At 55.8% G+C, this 16585-nt stretch overlaps 6 protein-coding genes across 6 annotated transcripts; 3 read left to right on the forward strand and 3 right to left on the reverse strand.

Annotated features, from left to right (window-relative positions):
- Positions 1-256: 256 nt before the first annotated feature.
- Positions 257-1707, reverse strand: J4E85_004803 (uncharacterized protein; the record flags this gene model as incomplete). The annotated part of the gene is made up of 3 exons (XM_051469055.1): positions 257-1201; positions 1250-1381; positions 1441-1707. The coding sequence occupies 3 exons, from the start codon at positions 1705-1707 to the stop codon at positions 257-259; spliced, it is 1344 nt and encodes a 447-aa protein (XP_051327270.1).
- Positions 1708-2211: 504 nt separating this feature from the next.
- J4E85_004804 (uncharacterized protein) lies at positions 2212-3392 on the reverse strand (the record flags this gene model as incomplete). The annotated part of the gene is made up of 3 exons (XM_051469056.1): positions 2212-2452; positions 2500-3221; positions 3276-3392. 3 exons carry the CDS (start codon positions 3390-3392, stop codon positions 2212-2214), a joined length of 1080 nt encoding a protein of 359 aa, XP_051327271.1.
- Positions 3393-4453: 1061 nt separating this feature from the next.
- On the forward strand, positions 4454-4971 carry J4E85_004805 (uncharacterized protein; the record flags this gene model as incomplete). Its single annotated transcript, XM_051469057.1, has 2 exons — positions 4454-4779; positions 4830-4971. 2 exons carry the CDS (start codon positions 4454-4456, stop codon positions 4969-4971), a joined length of 468 nt encoding a protein of 155 aa, XP_051327272.1.
- Positions 4972-5609: 638 nt separating this feature from the next.
- J4E85_004806 (uncharacterized protein) lies at positions 5610-6863 on the reverse strand (the record flags this gene model as incomplete). Its single annotated transcript, XM_051469058.1, has 1 exon — positions 5610-6863. One exon carries the CDS (start codon positions 6861-6863, stop codon positions 5610-5612), a length of 1254 nt encoding a protein of 417 aa, XP_051327273.1.
- Positions 6864-7249: 386 nt separating this feature from the next.
- J4E85_004807 (uncharacterized protein) lies at positions 7250-9426 on the forward strand (the record flags this gene model as incomplete). Its single annotated transcript, XM_051469059.1, has 2 exons — positions 7250-9253; positions 9304-9426. The coding sequence occupies 2 exons, from the start codon at positions 7250-7252 to the stop codon at positions 9424-9426; spliced, it is 2127 nt and encodes a 708-aa protein (XP_051327274.1).
- A 4936-nt stretch (positions 9427-14362) lies between these two features.
- J4E85_004808 (uncharacterized protein) lies at positions 14363-16549 on the forward strand (the record flags this gene model as incomplete). Its single annotated transcript, XM_051469060.1, has 5 exons — positions 14363-14384; positions 14432-14459; positions 14569-15226; positions 15277-16070; positions 16180-16549. The coding sequence occupies 5 exons, from the start codon at positions 14363-14365 to the stop codon at positions 16547-16549; spliced, it is 1872 nt and encodes a 623-aa protein (XP_051327275.1).
- Between the last annotated feature and the right edge of the window lie 36 nt (positions 16550-16585).

A 16585-nucleotide genomic window follows, 5' to 3' on the forward strand; every position in this document is an offset into this window, starting at 1 on the left:
ATTCGTTGTGTCTGCCGAAGCGATGTATTTGTACAGTCTTTTAAGTGTTAGACCAGAGGGGGGAAATGGCATCACATCCGGATGTTCAATAGCGGACTTTAATAGTCTAGATGAGGGGAGGACTGGTCTATGATAGATTCTCCATCCCAACAGTACGGCTTGGTCGCCGTCTCGTATAATCGTAACACATTCCAGCTTCGGCCAGTCGTGGCTAGCAAGACTCCTGAAAACCTCTACAAGGTGCTATGCCTCCACCCTACTGGGTCTCCCTCACAACCTTGTCGACAGCCTTCGCAAAGTAGTCGACGTTGTGTGTGTTCAGGCCAGCCATGGAGATACGACCGTTCTTGGTCATGTACACATGGGAGTCTTCCCGGATTTTCAGAACCTGCTGCTCTGTCAAGCCGGTGAAGCTGAACATGCCGATCTGCTCTGTGATGTGGTTCCATGTGCCGGGTGTGCCCATGTCCTCGAGCTTGCTACGAAGCGCCTTGCGCATCTCCTTTATACGACCAGACATTGTGCGGAGGTTGTCTTCCCATTCAGCGAAGAGCTGGGGGTCGTTGAGGACGGTCGAGGCGATGCGGGCACCGTAGGCAGGAGGATTTGAGATCTCGGAGCGCTGGAGGATGGCGAGCTGTGAGGCGATGCGCTTGATGGTGGACTCGGCATCGGATGAGGGCGAGGTGACGAAGTGGAAGCAGCCTGCTCGCTCGCCGTACAGACCAAAGTTCTTTGCGTAGGACTGGGCAATGCAGAGCTCGAAGCCCTGCTCGACAAAGTAGCGGATCGCCCAGCCGTCAGTTGCAAGGTCACCGGAAGCAAAGCCCTGGTATGCGGTGTCGAAGAAAGGGAAGTGCTTCTTTGACTTGATCACCTCGGCAATCTTCTTCCACTGCTCCTGTGTAGCGTCGACGCCGGTGGGGTTGTGAGCACACGCGTGCAGTACGATGATGCTGCCCTCTGCCGCATCTTGCAGGGCACTGATCATGCCATCGAAGTCGAGGCCCTTGGTCTTCTTGGAGAAGTAGGGGTATGTCTTGTATTCGAGGCCGACGTTGGAGAAGATCTGGAAGTGGTTGGCCCATGTCGGGTCGGAGAAGTAGGCGGTCCGCTGGCTCTGGGTCTTGTAGAACTTGGCGAGGAAGAGGGCGCCCAAGTGGACGGCGCCGGTGCCAGAGATGGTCTGCAAGCTGGTGACCTGTGTGGTGTGAGCTCAAGTCATGACGTGATGGAGGGGTGTCCGCACCCGCTTCTCCTTGATGGCGGGGCTGTCACCACCGAGCACGAGCTTCTGGGAGGCGGTTGTGAACTCGGCAAGACCGGCGATGGGGAGGTACTCGTGGTTGAGGTCGGGGTCGTCGCGCAGTCTGTCGTCGGCCTGGGGACGTGTACTGTTAGCCTGTGTGGTGTGGACATGAGGAAGGCGCGATGGCGTACCTTCTTGACGACGGGCAGAATCCAGGGCTTTGCATTGTCGTCGCGGTAAGCGCCAATGCCCAGGTCGACCTTGTTGGGGTCCTCGTCGCGACGGAAGGCAGCCATGAGGCCGAAGAGCGGGTCTTCGGGCGCCTGGGGGACGACATTCGCGTCGAAAGCGGTGGCAGCCATGGGTTCGATGTGGGAGGAGATCTGGGAGAGGCGTGTCTTGGACGAGGTCTGGGGAGGGGTGGAGGAGGAGGAGGAGGAGGTATGTGAGTCTGGCATGATTACGGCGTAGGAGCGCTCCCACGTTTACGTTTCACCGCTGCCGCTGCCGCTGCCTAGGAAAGGGAAGCCGCGTCCGCCCACGCTAAACCCCGCAGTTTGCTTTTGGAGACGAGATGCGGAGAACCGGGAGGGCCGGCGCGAGACGATGAGCAAGAGATGCAGACATGGCGACGGCTCTCGGCCAGCTCGTTATATAGAGTTGACGCTCGGAAGGTCTGCCGCAGCGTCGTGTGAGCAGGCAAGCCGAGGCACAAGTTGCCGCGCCATCATGTCAGCCAGACAGGCCGTCTCACATGCAGGGCATCACCACGACCATTTCTTGCCATGAACCGTTGTGGGTCTGCGTTGCACTTGGTTCATGTCTGCCCACCCCACATGGGCTGATTTTCCTGCTTCTGGGAATCTGGTCCACTCAGAGCGCAGCGGATACTAACGGCGAGGTCGCGATTGATTCACATGTAGACTGTTTACTAACAACACCAGCCTGTCTTCCTGCACGCTTCAGATGAACAAGTCCCACAAGACAAGTGTCGTGCAGAAGATACTTGTCGCCCAGAACAGCTTCTGCGCCGTGCTGCCCCGCTCCGTCGCACGCTTGAGCTCCTTGTTCCCGCTCCCTACATTCTCCGTCGTGTTGAACGAGTCTTCAATGAGCTGGTCAATGTGCGCCGCCTGCATGCTGAGGTTGGACGCGAGCGTCGACTGTAGTTCCGAGATCTCGGTGAGGGACTTTTCGGTTGCGCTGGCTGTGTCAGTGGTTGTTCATCATGCGCACGTTCGAGTACGTACCGAACTTTGTCGAGTTGGTCCTCATACTGCTTGAGCATGTCCTGATTCTCCTGCGCAAATAGCTGGAGCTGCTCGGGGTCGAGCTGATTCTCGATCACCGCGCTCGACTCGTCGGGGTTGTACGTCGGCTTCGCGCGATAGCCTGCAGACTCGTTGCCTGCACTGCTGCCATTCATGCCGCTGTAGTCGCTGCTCGTTGGTCCCGTGGTCCTCGTCTTGTACAGCACGCTCTTGCTCTTCTCCACCTCGCGCATGAGCCGTATCTCCATCATGTCGCTCTGGAATTGGCCGCACTGCTCCAGCTGCTTCTGCAGCGACCATATTATGCCCTCTCGATGCGCCTTGATCGTATTTGCCTTCGCCTCCTGGATCTCCTCCTCGACGCTCTTTGCTGTGATTGCCCCGCCTGCTGCCCATCGTCCAAGCGCACCTAGGCCCTGCTTTGCGCGCTTCTTCAAAGCAACCTGCGTCTGCGTTTCCTGCCGTGTCTGCTCAGCAATGCCCAGCCTTTTGATAGCATCGTTCAGCCCGTGTATCGATTCTTTCGCTTGGGCGTCAATCTCGTTGCGCTGCGTGTCGCTGAGGTACTTTGCATCTTTGTCTGCCGACGTCGCGGAGCCGTTGGTTCGCGTGTACTGCTTCCGGCGGGAAGGATGCGCCGTCGAGAGATAACTTTGCCGTATCGACTTCAGGTCCGTGTGGAGCTTCGCAATGTGACCTCGCTGCGACAGTTAGCTTTCACCTCCCCTCAAGTCCAGGCGCGCAACGTGGCCTACAATGCGGTATGCCTCCTTCACAAAATCATCTAGGGCCTCGACACGGAATACATGAGGCTCGATCGGGCGCGCATCGTGTTTGGCGAGTATCTGGTTGAATACTGGTGTGATGTCCATTGTGTTGGAGTGCGTCTGGGCAGCCAACTTGCTCATGTGAAATGACGATGCTCCCCGCGGGAGTGCCATGCTGGTCTTTCGCTTCTGGGCCAATGACGCACCATCGCCCTACAAGGTACTGTCTCCTCCACTACACCGGGCTTGCTCTTTGTTTTCTGAGCACCTGCAAAGCTACATACATCCTCTCGCAAGAACGCGGAAGTTAGAACAGGTGAATCTTCGAATGTTACAACAACACAACAATGCCCTTGGTTAAGAAATGAAAGAACAACGCTTGTTTCTAGTGATATATTACTTCTCTTTCCTTTGAGTTTTCTCATTACTACATTACAGAGTGAAGTGGTGGCAAAAATTGCTGTTGTTCTAGTTCCTACTTCTGGGTCTTGCATTCACCATAGTGTGTCCTACTGTTGACTGACGGGCAAGGATGTCCTACTTCCACATCTCTTACGGATATGTCTGACCATGATCATCTGCCACTCGTCTTTGCCTTTGTCGGTTTCCATATGGCGTGCTACCCTTAGGAACCTCCAACGCTCGTTTCGCAAACGTCGCTTTGTCCTTAATCTAGTCCCCCATCATATGGCTCAGCTATTGGTAGTTACCTTAGTATGTAGCTCAGCTGCTGGTAGTACAACCCAACAGCTGCGCGTAAGCTTATACTGAGACCTGCCCAATTGCACCTTCAGCCGCAAGATCTCCTTGCTGAACCTCGAGAACCCGCTAGCTCTTCTTCGTACAGCCCCAAATAACTTGCTCATCTTGCTCGTCTTGCGACCTACGAACGGACCCAAACCCGATTTTTCGCCTTCCAGTCACTTTCTCGTACGCATCTGGCCCGTCGCCCCTGCCGGTAGCGGCCCCGAATTGCGCCATAGCGAACGCTCCTGCCAGTATAATAACTCCAAAAATCTCCTCCAACATAGTTTCCTTCTCATCATCGCACTCACAAAAGTATCAACTCTTCAACTCACGCAGCCCCTCAACTCACTCTGCTACCAAGTTTCCATCTCTTACCAAAGCTACATCCCCTCAAGATGCGCTCCTCCTACACCCTCGCGATGGCCTTTGCCGCTGTTGCCGTAGCTGCTCCCGCCAGCCTTGCTGTCCGCGGCGATGAAGGCTGTATCCCGGTCTCTTACACCATCTCCGACTACAAGCTCGTCACCTCTGCTACCTCCGGTAGCGTTGACTTCACCTTCAAGTCTTCCTTCTCCGGAGGCGGCAACGACGACCCCGTCCAGAACGGCGTTCACTGCGGCGGTTCCGGTGCATCTGTCCCCAACAACAACGAGTGCCAGGTCGCTGACCGCCGTCTTCTCTTCGATCTCCGTGGACCTCAAGATCAGGCCTACTACCAGATCAGCCACTCCTGGACCTGCTCAGGGTGAGTCCACTACTACATTCCTTCACATACGACCACTAACAGTAGACCAGCAACCAGTGGATCTCAGGTACCGCAGTCAAGATCGACCCGCTTAATTGCCACACTGAAGGCGACAAGCGCGTCTGCACTGGTGGACCCCAGACCTTCGTACCCCAGAACGTGCGTAAGATCTGCAACTCGCCTCAGTGCTAGATGGCTTGAGCTAGCATGTCAAACCCGTGGGATTGTCTTTGGTGGCTTCCTTTGATTGATGTAGTGTTGGCGGGAAGGGTATGGATGACTTTGGCTTCTCACGGGGGTGTTTTGGCGTTTAAACGGGTCTGGCTTTCTTACTAGCTTTTCTTTCTCAGTCATTAGGATACCCGGGCGAAGACTCTACTGCCCAAATGAAGATTCGAGTTCAACGTTGCCTCTCCTCTTGTTGGCGTGCGATTATGTTATGTCAAGCTCATGTGACATCGTTGGTCATGTTAATGCGACTCGACACGCTCGATCGCAAATTGCGCCGCCTTCTAGGTTTGAGCTCGGAGCCATATTTATCGTTCCACATACGAGGCTGTTGTGCGGGATTGTGTATGATTGGGAGGTGGCTGACTTTGCTTTTTGTCTTGTCCTCGCCGCCTCCTACGCCTAGACTTGCGCTGCTTGCAGGGGTCGGACCTCAGTCAGATACTGCTGGAGGCGGGTTGACATATACGAGAAGAGAGATGTGAGAAGCGGATACTCACGTATCGGGACCTTGGTGCATGGTCTCAAATTGTAATAGTCTTGTAAGAAGAGGTTGGGTATAACGCGGAAATCAAAGTTTGTTCATCCGTGAGGTGCTTGCCTCACCTGGCAGTACGCAACTGCTCCATAGTTTTGACCAGACTCCGACGCTTGATGTTGATACTTGACAAAGTTGCTGCCTGGCTCTCAGCCCCATTCGCAACAGCTCTTTCGAGAAACGCCTGCGCTGCTAGCACTTCATGATGAGCTTTTGCAAGTCGTTTGAGCTGTTCTGGAGCTGGACTTGAGTGCGTAGATGGATCCATAGCCCAGTCCGCATGGGTGTCCATATCTCCCATTGTGAGATCACTAACCCATAAAGAAATGTGGCCACGGAGTTCCAGGAGACTTGCCTGCTTATCAAATGGCGGAGATGATATGACTTGGTCGAGGCGCTCTGCAATCTCCAGAGCCTGATTAAGTTCCTCCGCTTGAATTGTCGCCTCTTTTGCGGAAGAGTTGTCCGGAGTCTCACTGATGTTACTGTCGACTGACGTGCTTCGAGAGGAGCGCGATTGGTTTGCAACGTCGTCGTGCAGCTGCTGTCTTGCACGCTTGCTCTTTTCGCGGACTTCGTAGATCCACAACGAGAACATGGGTGGGTAAAATGTCCTCTCGTCAACAGCATGGGGTTGCAATTTCCGGGTTGGGTGTTGGATAATGAGACGATTATAATATTCACGAGCAAGCTCAAAGCCTTCTGGAGAGAATCTGTGCTCCATCAGCGTCTGTGGCGTTCGACGCAGCGCTATTTCAGCACCGATGCCCCAGCGTCCGTGGTTACGGGGATCTACAGGGCGCCCACCAGCAACCTGCGTCCGTAAAATCATGCCCCACGCTCTCCCCGCACGCTCGTAATCTCCCTTGAGCAGACAGCAATGCATCAGCGTCGACAGAGAATCGAGATGAGCCCTCTTCTGAGCCTCTGGATGGCCTTGGACGGCACCACCTTTTGAAGAGGCGTGGACGGCGTAGAGGCGTGAAGGCGGTCTGGCCATTTCCTCTTGGACTTTAGCGGGGCCATTGTGTTGTTTGGACACGCTCGCAGATGCATGGGGGAAGGGTGGTGGAGGGACTTTGTCCTCTTGACTGGGCAATAGGCCTGCGACACGCAGCTGAGCTATTCCAGGCGCAGTGGACGAGGCGTACGATTGGGCTATGGCGTCTGGCTGCGTTTCGTCGTCGGCCTCTAGATCCGCAAGTGATTCATCTTCCTTCCTTTTATCTTTATTTCTTCTTGCCCTGTGGTACTGACTCGCGCGCAACGAGCGTGTCCTGTTCTGTTCATGGCGCAGCTGCGTGGTGAAGTGCTGCATGGCTGCTGATGAGGCAGGACTGCAGGCTCATGCGGCTTCTGCGCTGCAACGGCCCCTGCTCAGAAGGCCGGGGTGCGGCGGTGAGGCTATGCAGGATAGCGGCCACGCACACACACTGAGGGGAGGGAAGGGAAATTGAGTCTGTAGAATAAAGGTGCGGCGAGTGGTTTCAGTAATAGACTCGAGGCACCTGGGCAAGAGCAATCGACGGCGGTAGCCCCATGGCGTTAGCGGCGTGACGAATTGGGAAGGCTCGGCTGCGCCATACATCACCGCCTGCCGCCGCTGGACCTCGTCGCTCTGACCCAAGACACATCGACCGACGACACCCTCTCCGACCGTTTCTATTCTCGAGGCGCGCCTTCCTCGCCGGACGGCCTCACAACATGGGCCAGGCAAATTCCACGGGCGCTGCGGACGCGCAAACACGGCGGCGCTCGCGGCCGCAGTCATGGGCGCCTGGCTTGCTGGCCTCGTCCCAGCCCGACAGCGACACGGTGCCAGAGCTGCTGCAGAGAGCGCCGGACACGCCCTCACGACCGCGAACGAGCACCACCAGACTCTCCAACCGCCTCTCTTCTCATTTCGGGCGCCACGATGCTGGCCCGTCAGCGCCCGGAGATGCTCCGCTGCCCAGTCGCTCGCGATCGCGGCTGAACCGGGCGCGCTCTTCGCTCAGCTCCATGACGGGCCTGCTGTCCAGGCGGCCGCCCATGGCTTCCCGCAACACGGAACCCACGCCCGGCGTCGCTGCAGCCAGCATACCCAGTACCAGCACGCCAAGCCGCTCCGCTCTGAGACACGCAGCAAGCGACCGAGGGCCCTTCCTTCCCCGTGTGCAGGTGCCGGAGCTGGGGCTCGACTTTGACCAGCTGCTGCGGAGCAACTCGCAGGGCGAGCGGCCGGACGCACATCGACCGCGCCCGCTGGTTCCTCTGAGCCCGCTGCGCCGGGATGGGCGGGCGCTCGGCATTATTCCGTCTCAGCGGCGACTTCGCAACATGATAGGACACCCGCGGAGGAGACGGTCACTATGGCAGGAAGGAGAGAACATGGACAACGTGCAGCAGCTGCGGCAGGGCGAGGACCAGGCCGACGTGCTGTCGAGACTGCTATCGCTGGCCGCCGCAGCCACGGCAGCCTCACTGGTGGGCGACGACAACCAAGCAGCAACCCGAGACGGCACATTCGATACCTTCTTGCAGTCGCTGCAGAATGGCAGCATAGCATCGGCGCTCCGAGGCAACGAGGACGGACAAGGTGGCGACACTCCGGGAGCCGCCCAGGCGCCCCTCAATTTCTTCAGAATGTTCAGATTTGGCACCGGCACCGACAACGGGCGGAACGATAGTAGTGGGCGCGGTGGCAGTGCATCAGGGAATAGCGGAGCAGAAGGCGACGAGGATGGGGAGGGCAGGATGGTGCCGATAATCATTGTGGGCATCAGATCCATACAACCCGGAAGTGGCACTGGACAGGAGGATGCCAGCATACCGCCCTTCCTTGATGCCCTCTCGAGCTTCCCCACACCACCGACGTCACCAGGCGATGCCAATGCAAACATCCTACAACCACCACAGAACGGGACACGCTTCAGCCATAGGCGGCGAGCCTCGATGGGCGGCTTCAACTTTCCTTCCAATTACGACAGTCAAAGGCATCACCGCGGCACGCCACAAGAGCACCCTCGGCCATGGTCATCCGTTACTGACTCTCCCCCGGGGCCTCTCCCCCCACCCTCCACGCCCGCGACGACGCTCAACTTCTCAGCCGGCCCATCAGGCGCCACTACACCAGCGACTTCCACCTCTCCTCCCTCGCCGACCATACAGTCCTCGGCACCTTCACGGCGGAACAGCTTCGTCCGTAGAGCTGCCGGCTCGACTCTCGAGCCCACTGCAGAAGAGCCACAAACGCACACCCGCAATGCTCGCCCACGACGCTTGAGCGAGTCGGATTTCACAAGGTATGGGTCGGGTGCACCCCGTAGAAGAGGTGTCGTGGAGCCCGACAACAATCCTGGGGAGGGTTCGAGGAGCTGGATCATATACGTCCTGGGAGGGAGCTACCCAGAGAACCACCCTATTCTTACTACCCCAAGTCTCTTCACTGATTCACCAACTTACGAAGACATGATGTTGCTTTCTTCTATACTCGGGCCCGCCAAACCGCCAGTTGCGAGCGAAGAGGATGTGGCTTCGGCTCCGGGTCTCTTCAGGATACAAGATCGTGTTGGTACTCTTGTGGCCGAGGCTGTTGAGGGCGAGGAGACCATCAGTCTCGTTCCGGGTGCGCGCTGCCTCGTCTGCCTATGCGACTTCGAGGTGGATGAGGAGGCGCGGAAGCTGGTCAGGTGCGAACACATGTTCCACAAGATTTGCATTGATCAGGTGAGTTGGTCTCTTGTGTTCGAGGAGTTGCATATGCTAACCTATTCTAGTGGCTGACAACAGGACGCAACTCGTGTCCGCTCTGTAGAGGTGAGGGCGTGCACGAAACGGTCAAAGAAGCCGATGCCACTCCCGATGCCGCTGCGCCTGCCGCGCCGCAAGCAGCCGCTTGAACGATTCTCATCTGCAGCAGACCAGGCTCTGCTCTTCCGGCTCCGCTCGTTCTTCACATATACCCCTTTCTTATATGATTGGCTGCTCCACCCGGTTTATTGGATACGAAGGATTATCGTATCAGGCTGTTTTCTGTATTTCTTGCAAACTGGAGCGTTCATGGCGTCCACAATCTACCACTTGAATCTTGGCATATTTGGCATCACGGCATCCCAGGGAAAAGGGATGGGGGTTGGACTGTTTTTCGGCGGGCAGCATCTCAACGACTTGCTACGAATCTCTCTTTGTACAGGCGGTAGGATAAGACAGGAGAAGTGATTTAGCTCTAAAGCTACATTATTAAGCAGACATGACCAACTGCTACGCTTGTGCTGAAGGCCTGCCTGCCAGCAGTAATAATGACAAGGAGCGTTCTTTCGGCATGTAACTTCTCGGGATCGCATTGAAGGAGTGATACATGGAGAGAGGGGATGCATATCTGCTCACATAAGCCTGCTTCATGTCATGCATCACGTACCATGGCGGATTAGCAGAGCTGATATAGATGCTCGTCATCCGCCCAAGTGCGACGAGTCACCCACATGTTACGGGACGTGTCGTGCCGGCCATTATTCGGTCTTAGTACCCCGAAATGCCCGAACCTTTTCTCCTTGCGGTCGAACAGGAGAGGAAGTGTACTAGGCAGCGTATAGCTATACGGTGGAACGACTTTGGTAAACGGCGAAGACGCACAGGGCGAGTTTTCCGTTCTGGAACTTGTAGTGCTGACCCGATAGCGTCGTAGGAGTAATCATTGCCGGGGCGGGCGGCCGCCACAACCGTAGTTATCATACGATGCTTGTGGATGGACCAGAACCAGGTCCACACACGCGCATATCAGTGCACACACACCTTTTGACATTTTCACAGCCAGCCGCCGAACCCTCGATCAATAGCGTCCGGGTATTTCTGAATGGGGCGTAGACTGGTGATAGTCCCCTTGTTGATGCTTCCGCGGAGCGCAGAAGGAGTTGCTGATGGATGAACGGCTTGGTCTGCTGTAGCTTGATATAGCCTGCGTGAGGACGGGATAAGTGCAGATACCGGAATGGCGTGCGCCTGCTTTCGGGACGGAGGGACACGTTGCTGATCATACTGGATAAATAGGCTACAACTCGGAATGCGGACGAACGTGTGTATGGATTTGTTATTGGTCGCGCGGAGTCACAGACCCTGCATATCGTGGAGTATGGTTGTATACAAGCTGGGCGGGCGATCTATCAGACGACCGTTGCGTTCCATCAGGAACATAGACGTCTAGCTTTCGCGTGCGTGATGTCATATGAACTCTCTCACACAAGTTGCTTGGTTGCTGTAGCTGACCACGATAGATTAATTGACACAATCCGATGAGCTGTTCAAGAAGGATTCTTGTGCAGCCGTAAGGATCATGCAAGATTGTGTTTGATGATTCAAGACCACCGCGCAATCTGGGATGGAGTCTCAGGAGCCAGGGTACCGGCTTGTTCCTACAGCAAATCCAGATCCTAGCCAATACGAAAGAAAGGCGGACCGTTGCGTGATGTCGTGTCCAGATCCCACTTCAACTCCCGATCCATCTCAGCTACCGGTCATGTAGAATGTTCGCAGGCTCGCATCCCAGTAAGTGCGATCTGGTTGCCAACCCTCGACCAGTTGCAAGTCCAGGGTTACTGGTCCACTCGTTCGACTCGGAGATGAGGTTACCGTTTCGGGCAGGAACAGTGTCTTCCGGTCAATACGGAAGGATTTATGGTAGCCCATGATTTCTCTGAATCTCGCGGACTGCCGCCCATGACTACGAATGGGATATTCCGTAGCCTAGGTCGCGCTTCACATGACAGAGAGATGTGGAGATGATTCAATAGTGCCCATGGGAGATGGGAATGACGTTGAGACAGAGAACATGGCACTCTAGGATCTCGCAGGGACTCCACTGCAGTCGCGTGTGAGAGTGGATTCAGGCCTTGCTTCGTGTCAGCAGTAGTCGTTGCTTCGCAGGAAGGCAGTCGCCAGCCATTGGCAATGTCGTCAGCGTGCCAGAAAGCGTAAGATTGACGTCGCGCTCTGCGGGCGAGAGGTTGCGGAGCGTCTTGCAGTCGGTCTAATTGTTTCAAGCTGAATATCTGGCTGTGGGTCGCCGTGGTAGAAACGGGCGTAACCCTGCCTGCTACACGTGGGTCCATTGCCGTGGAATAGCGTACCTCGGACTCGCACCTGCCTGCGTGATGAGTCGTCCAATCTGAATCTGACCTTCCTCTCGACGACGGCAGAAAAAGCTCGACCGTCACCCCACACACTACCTCATCTTCTGCCGTAGCATCCAGCCCGTCATTCGCGGCATGCAACACGCAAGCCACCGGCACACGCAGGCCGCGTTTGGCATGCACCTGGACTGCGCTGAGCTGCGGCCAGGCTTGCGAGAACGAAGTTCCAAGGTTGGGTTCCGCCAGGCGTTGTTGCACAGCGTATCTAGACCTCGTCAGCATATGGGCCTCCGTCGCTGCAAGGCAAATGAGACGCGGCGTCAATCATCTAGAGATCCACCCAAAAGACGCGCCGCGTGCATGACGCACAGCAACTGCACGGTCGCGGTCGCGGTCGCGTCCCGCTCTTTCGCTCGCTCAAAGCTCCACCAGTCAGCTGCAGCCGGATTCGCGATTACAGCATCCGCCATCTACCATGCTGGTATAGGGCAGAACACGACATCAACCTCTGTAAGGTCGGTCTCACTATCTGTCAGGGCCCATGACGATATCAGTCCTGCCCCGCTCCAGTCCCGTTGGCCACTCCTGCATGGCACGACACAGAGACAGTTACCTCATAGTGCCTCCAAAGGAGCCAGTCTGACCGCAAAGGCCATGTCCGCTGTCTCTGTACCGTTTGATCCAAGTGCCGCTGCCGCCTTGCGCCGCTGGGGCGACGGTGTGCAGATGAGGCGATCCTGCTCATGCCACTTAGCTCGCACTTTGGCGCCAATCTTCCCGCGGCATGCCAGCAGCATCGTCAACATGCAGACAGCCGTGGCGCCTCCATGCCCTGGGGAGACGCAGGCATCCAAGAGCTACCATTGTCACGGGACAGGGACCCGGGGCTGAGCTCGACGGTGCTTGTACTGGTTAGCAGGCAGTGCCGCCATCTTCTCGAAGCAGGCTTTATTCTCCCGTCAACGGCCTCGTTGACTCAGTGCGAAGGAGCCGGTGGCGTTGCACGGCTGGCTAATTTGAGCCCGACGTCGCTAGCCGCGTTTGTGAGATGAAATATCAAATTGATATTCTTCCTAACAGGCACATTGATGAGGCTTGAAAGTCTAAAGGCTGCCACCGGGCAATTGCACTGCATTGCATCGGCGCACTCGCCACTTCAGGAGAGTGGAGTTCACGGAAAAGTCCATGGATATACCGGCCCTGCCCTATACTCAACGACGCCCATCACGCAGTCCCGAGTAAGGGCACTCGAGTATGTGTGTGCACTAACTTTGACAGCCGCTTCCAGCGCAGCTTCAAGTCCAGGCGCCATTCGCTGACGATTGACCTAGCCCATGGCTTCGTTGAACGCCCCACATGCCTCACCACCTTGGTGAAATCGGGGCCGATGCATATCATGTCCGGCTTTGTGCTCGCCTTCTGCTAGGCTTGGTCCGTCTGCTGCAAAGGCGATCCGCGACCTCGCTCAAGCCGTAGCGTACTCGAGTCTATAATCGCTGTGGCAGCACGCCTAACAGTAGTTGACAGGCGGGATCAACGGCGGGGATGTGTCAAATATCGCCTTATACGGCATTTTGGAGCGATTGTTCCGGGCAGACCCTTCTGCTCTCCCCAGAATCCATCCAATGTGGATGCTGGCGAGTGGACCAGTTCGCACGGGGATCAAGAGCGATCAAACCTGGGATCGCAGAGCGCATCTTGCACCGAGCTAATCCATGGGTGCGCGGAAGGCGGAAGCGTTTAGGTGCACGGCCATAGCACAGCGGCCTGGGAGACAACTCAGCGGCTTGCGGCTTGCTTTTTCCCCTTCGCTGCACCCCGGCTTTAGATGCAGACGTTTGATGAACATTGAAACTATCCGTTCCTGGTATTGGACATTGCTTCTTTGGCCGAACTAAACACAAGCCTCCTGTCACGGCCCGGCTCTCACACGACCTCTGCCTGCGCCTGCTGTGCTCTCCTCCTCGACGTTGTCCAGTTTCAGTCTCAGACTGGTACTGCACATGCTTCCATCGTCAGCGATTGTGTTGCATTAGATCGGCTTGTTCCTTTGCGGACAAAATTCTGGTCTATTTAAGACGGCTTGGTCCTAGTGCTTGCTGGGGCCAACACCCGCGCGCCCAAATCAGCGTGCATTGGACTAAATCACGGCTTCGATCCTGCAAGCGTGATTCTACAAGTATATCCCTTCAAAATCCCGTACCTGGCGCCCGAGCCATTGTCACACCCGTGGACACGGCGATCGACCTCGGACCCTTGCAACTGAATGACGTTGATCCTTTTACGGCAAGCTTACCGTCCACGGCTCACCAACATTTACCAATACAAACAACCTACACTCCATCGCTCTCCAGTCTTTCCCATCTCTCTCAGGCATGTCTGGATACTATCCTCCCCCAGGGCACAACATTCCGCCTCAATACTACAACCTCGATTCTAATGCGATACCCAATTCCAACATTCAACATGCCCCACCAACCATCATCTCACATGGCTCGTATGCACCCACCCTGCCAGACAACCCATTTCAGCCTGGCGTGACGGGACCTTTTGTACAATACGAGAACATTGGTCAACCAAGTTACGTTGATCAGTATGAGGATATGTCCGGCCCCATGGGCTCAGCGCATGGTGGGAATGGTCGCGCGCGAAGAAGGCCAGCACCTGGCGAGCAGGTCAAGCACCGCAGAACTCGGAGCGGTTGTTTCACATGCAGGCAACGAAGAGTCAAGGTATGCGCATCAACTTTCAGGTGTCAGGCTTGGCTGATTGGTAACAGTGCGACGAAAATCATCCCGTCTGCGAACGTGAGTACCTGCACTTGCTTGACAAGTCTGAAGTTCGTAAAGTCTGACGAAGTTTGTTAGGTTGTCGCAAGGGGAGCCGCGAGTGCATCTATCCAGACTCACAGTCCAGTCAAAAGGCGACCCGGAATGGGTCCAAGTCGGGCAAGTCGGCGTTCGCGGATGATCATTCCTCGCCCGAAACCCATGATGGGGAGAACAAGGAGCGTCTTCCCGCGATCATGGATGAAGACGAGGATGACGACTACATCGAGTATGACGACGACGACGACGATATGTCAAAGAGTCAAGATGCCCGAGATTCGTCACATACACCCGGGTCGCTCCTCGATCAAAGTACGTCGCCATCTACCGAAGCGTCATCAACCGCCCCGCCTACGATACGACCGTCCCTGTCTCGGAAAGGCAGTGCGCAAACCACCAAACCGGGTCCTGTGACCAAGGGCACCTCCGCTATGGCCCGAGATCTTCAGTTTTATCTGAACTACTTCCGGGACCATATGAGTGTGCATCACTACTCGCTGAAACGCGACACGCACGGCTTCCTCAAAGGCGACTTCTTGAGTTGGGCGATGAAATTTGAGCCTTTGAAGTACGCTGTAGCCGGGTACGCGGCGTACTTCCACACACTTGAGCAGCCAGATGGCCGCATGAACAGCTTTCTTCAGTTCTACAACGAGTCTGTTTCGCGGCTGAGGATAGCCATCACCAAAAATAAGAAACAGGGGCTCGCAACGTTTCTGACTATACTACAGCTTGCCAGTATCGAGGTATGTAGCCTTGCTGTAGCCCACGATTCCTATGCTGACGTCTACTGCAGGAGATGCTTGGTGACTGGGTCAACCTCATGGGTCATCAGAAAGCTGCGTTCGAAATGCTCACCCGCCTGTTCACGCCGGAGACTATCACCAAGTCAGATTTTCTCTGCAAAGTACTACTGTGGTATGTCCGGTTTGATCTGTTTGTTGGCTTTCAGTCTGGCGGCGAAGCAGTGCTGGGTCGGGAGTGGTACGAGGCTGTACATGGATGCTACGTGCAGAAAGTACGCGACATGCCAGGAGACATTGGAATGAAATACGAAGAGCGTTTTGCGCATTCAAGACTGGTGGCGAAAGACTCGAACGATCTGTTTGCGAGAACAGCCAAAGGTCTTGTCAGTCCCCAAGATTTCATGGCCCAGTTACCGATACTCAGGGAGAGAGTGGAATCGCTACAAAGGAACATGGGTACAGACTTGACGGATCCCAATCACAAGGTCCACCAGATCCTGGGAACGCCAAAGCCAGAGGACATTGTCAACCCTTACGAGCCGGATGTCCTATGGGGCGGACCGCTTTGGACATCGAACTTCCTGCAGCTGGACACGTGGGGTATCATGTTCATGTTTACGATCTCGTCTTCTATGGCGTTGAAGCAGCCTCTTGATCCAGAAGTCACTAAAGAAGCATACAAAGCGATACAAGTCTTCGAGGCTATATGCGCATATCCGGAAGCTCCGCCGGGCGCGGTACTGGAGGCACAAGTCAGTTTCGCCATCGCGACTCTGTTCCTGCCGAAAGATCAGAAGACTGTGCAGTGGGTTCGACAGACATTTGCCAGGATTGAAGCATCAGGGTAAGTGGAATCTCTTGCTTGTACGAAGCTGGATGAGTGCAATATGCTTTCCTCTATGCAGACCAGGTACATGAGAAGTTTTCGACAAGTCGACTAACACGAGGGGCAGATACATTTATTCTGACATTCTTCGCAATCGTATGCTCGAAGGCATGGGGGTTGGCCCATCGGACTGGTGGCTTCCCAACGACGAAAGCTGCCCGCCTATCATCCGGTCCATCAAAGACTTTATCAAAGACCGCACACAGGCACCCAAGGACCAGGTCTCGGACGATTTACGAGAGATGCGAGGCATCTTCAGCTCCCTGACAATTTCCGATTCGCCGCCCTCGGACAACATGACGGTGACGAGCGCCGACGGCGTGGCTTCAACGTACAATTCTCCAGATTGGCAATCTCCGGGCTACGGAAGCGACCGCAAGTCGTCAAACGCAGAGGCTTGTCCACCGGGGTCACATCAACAGTACGCTGTGCAGTAGAATGTTTTGGGCGCAAGAAGTATTCGAATCCCTCAG

This window comes from Alternaria conjuncta (assembly GCF_024043145.1).
Source record: "Alternaria conjuncta strain BMP 0040 chromosome Unknown scaffold_6, whole genome shotgun sequence".
Lineage (NCBI taxonomy): Eukaryota > Fungi > Ascomycota > Dothideomycetes > Pleosporales > Pleosporaceae > Alternaria > Alternaria conjuncta.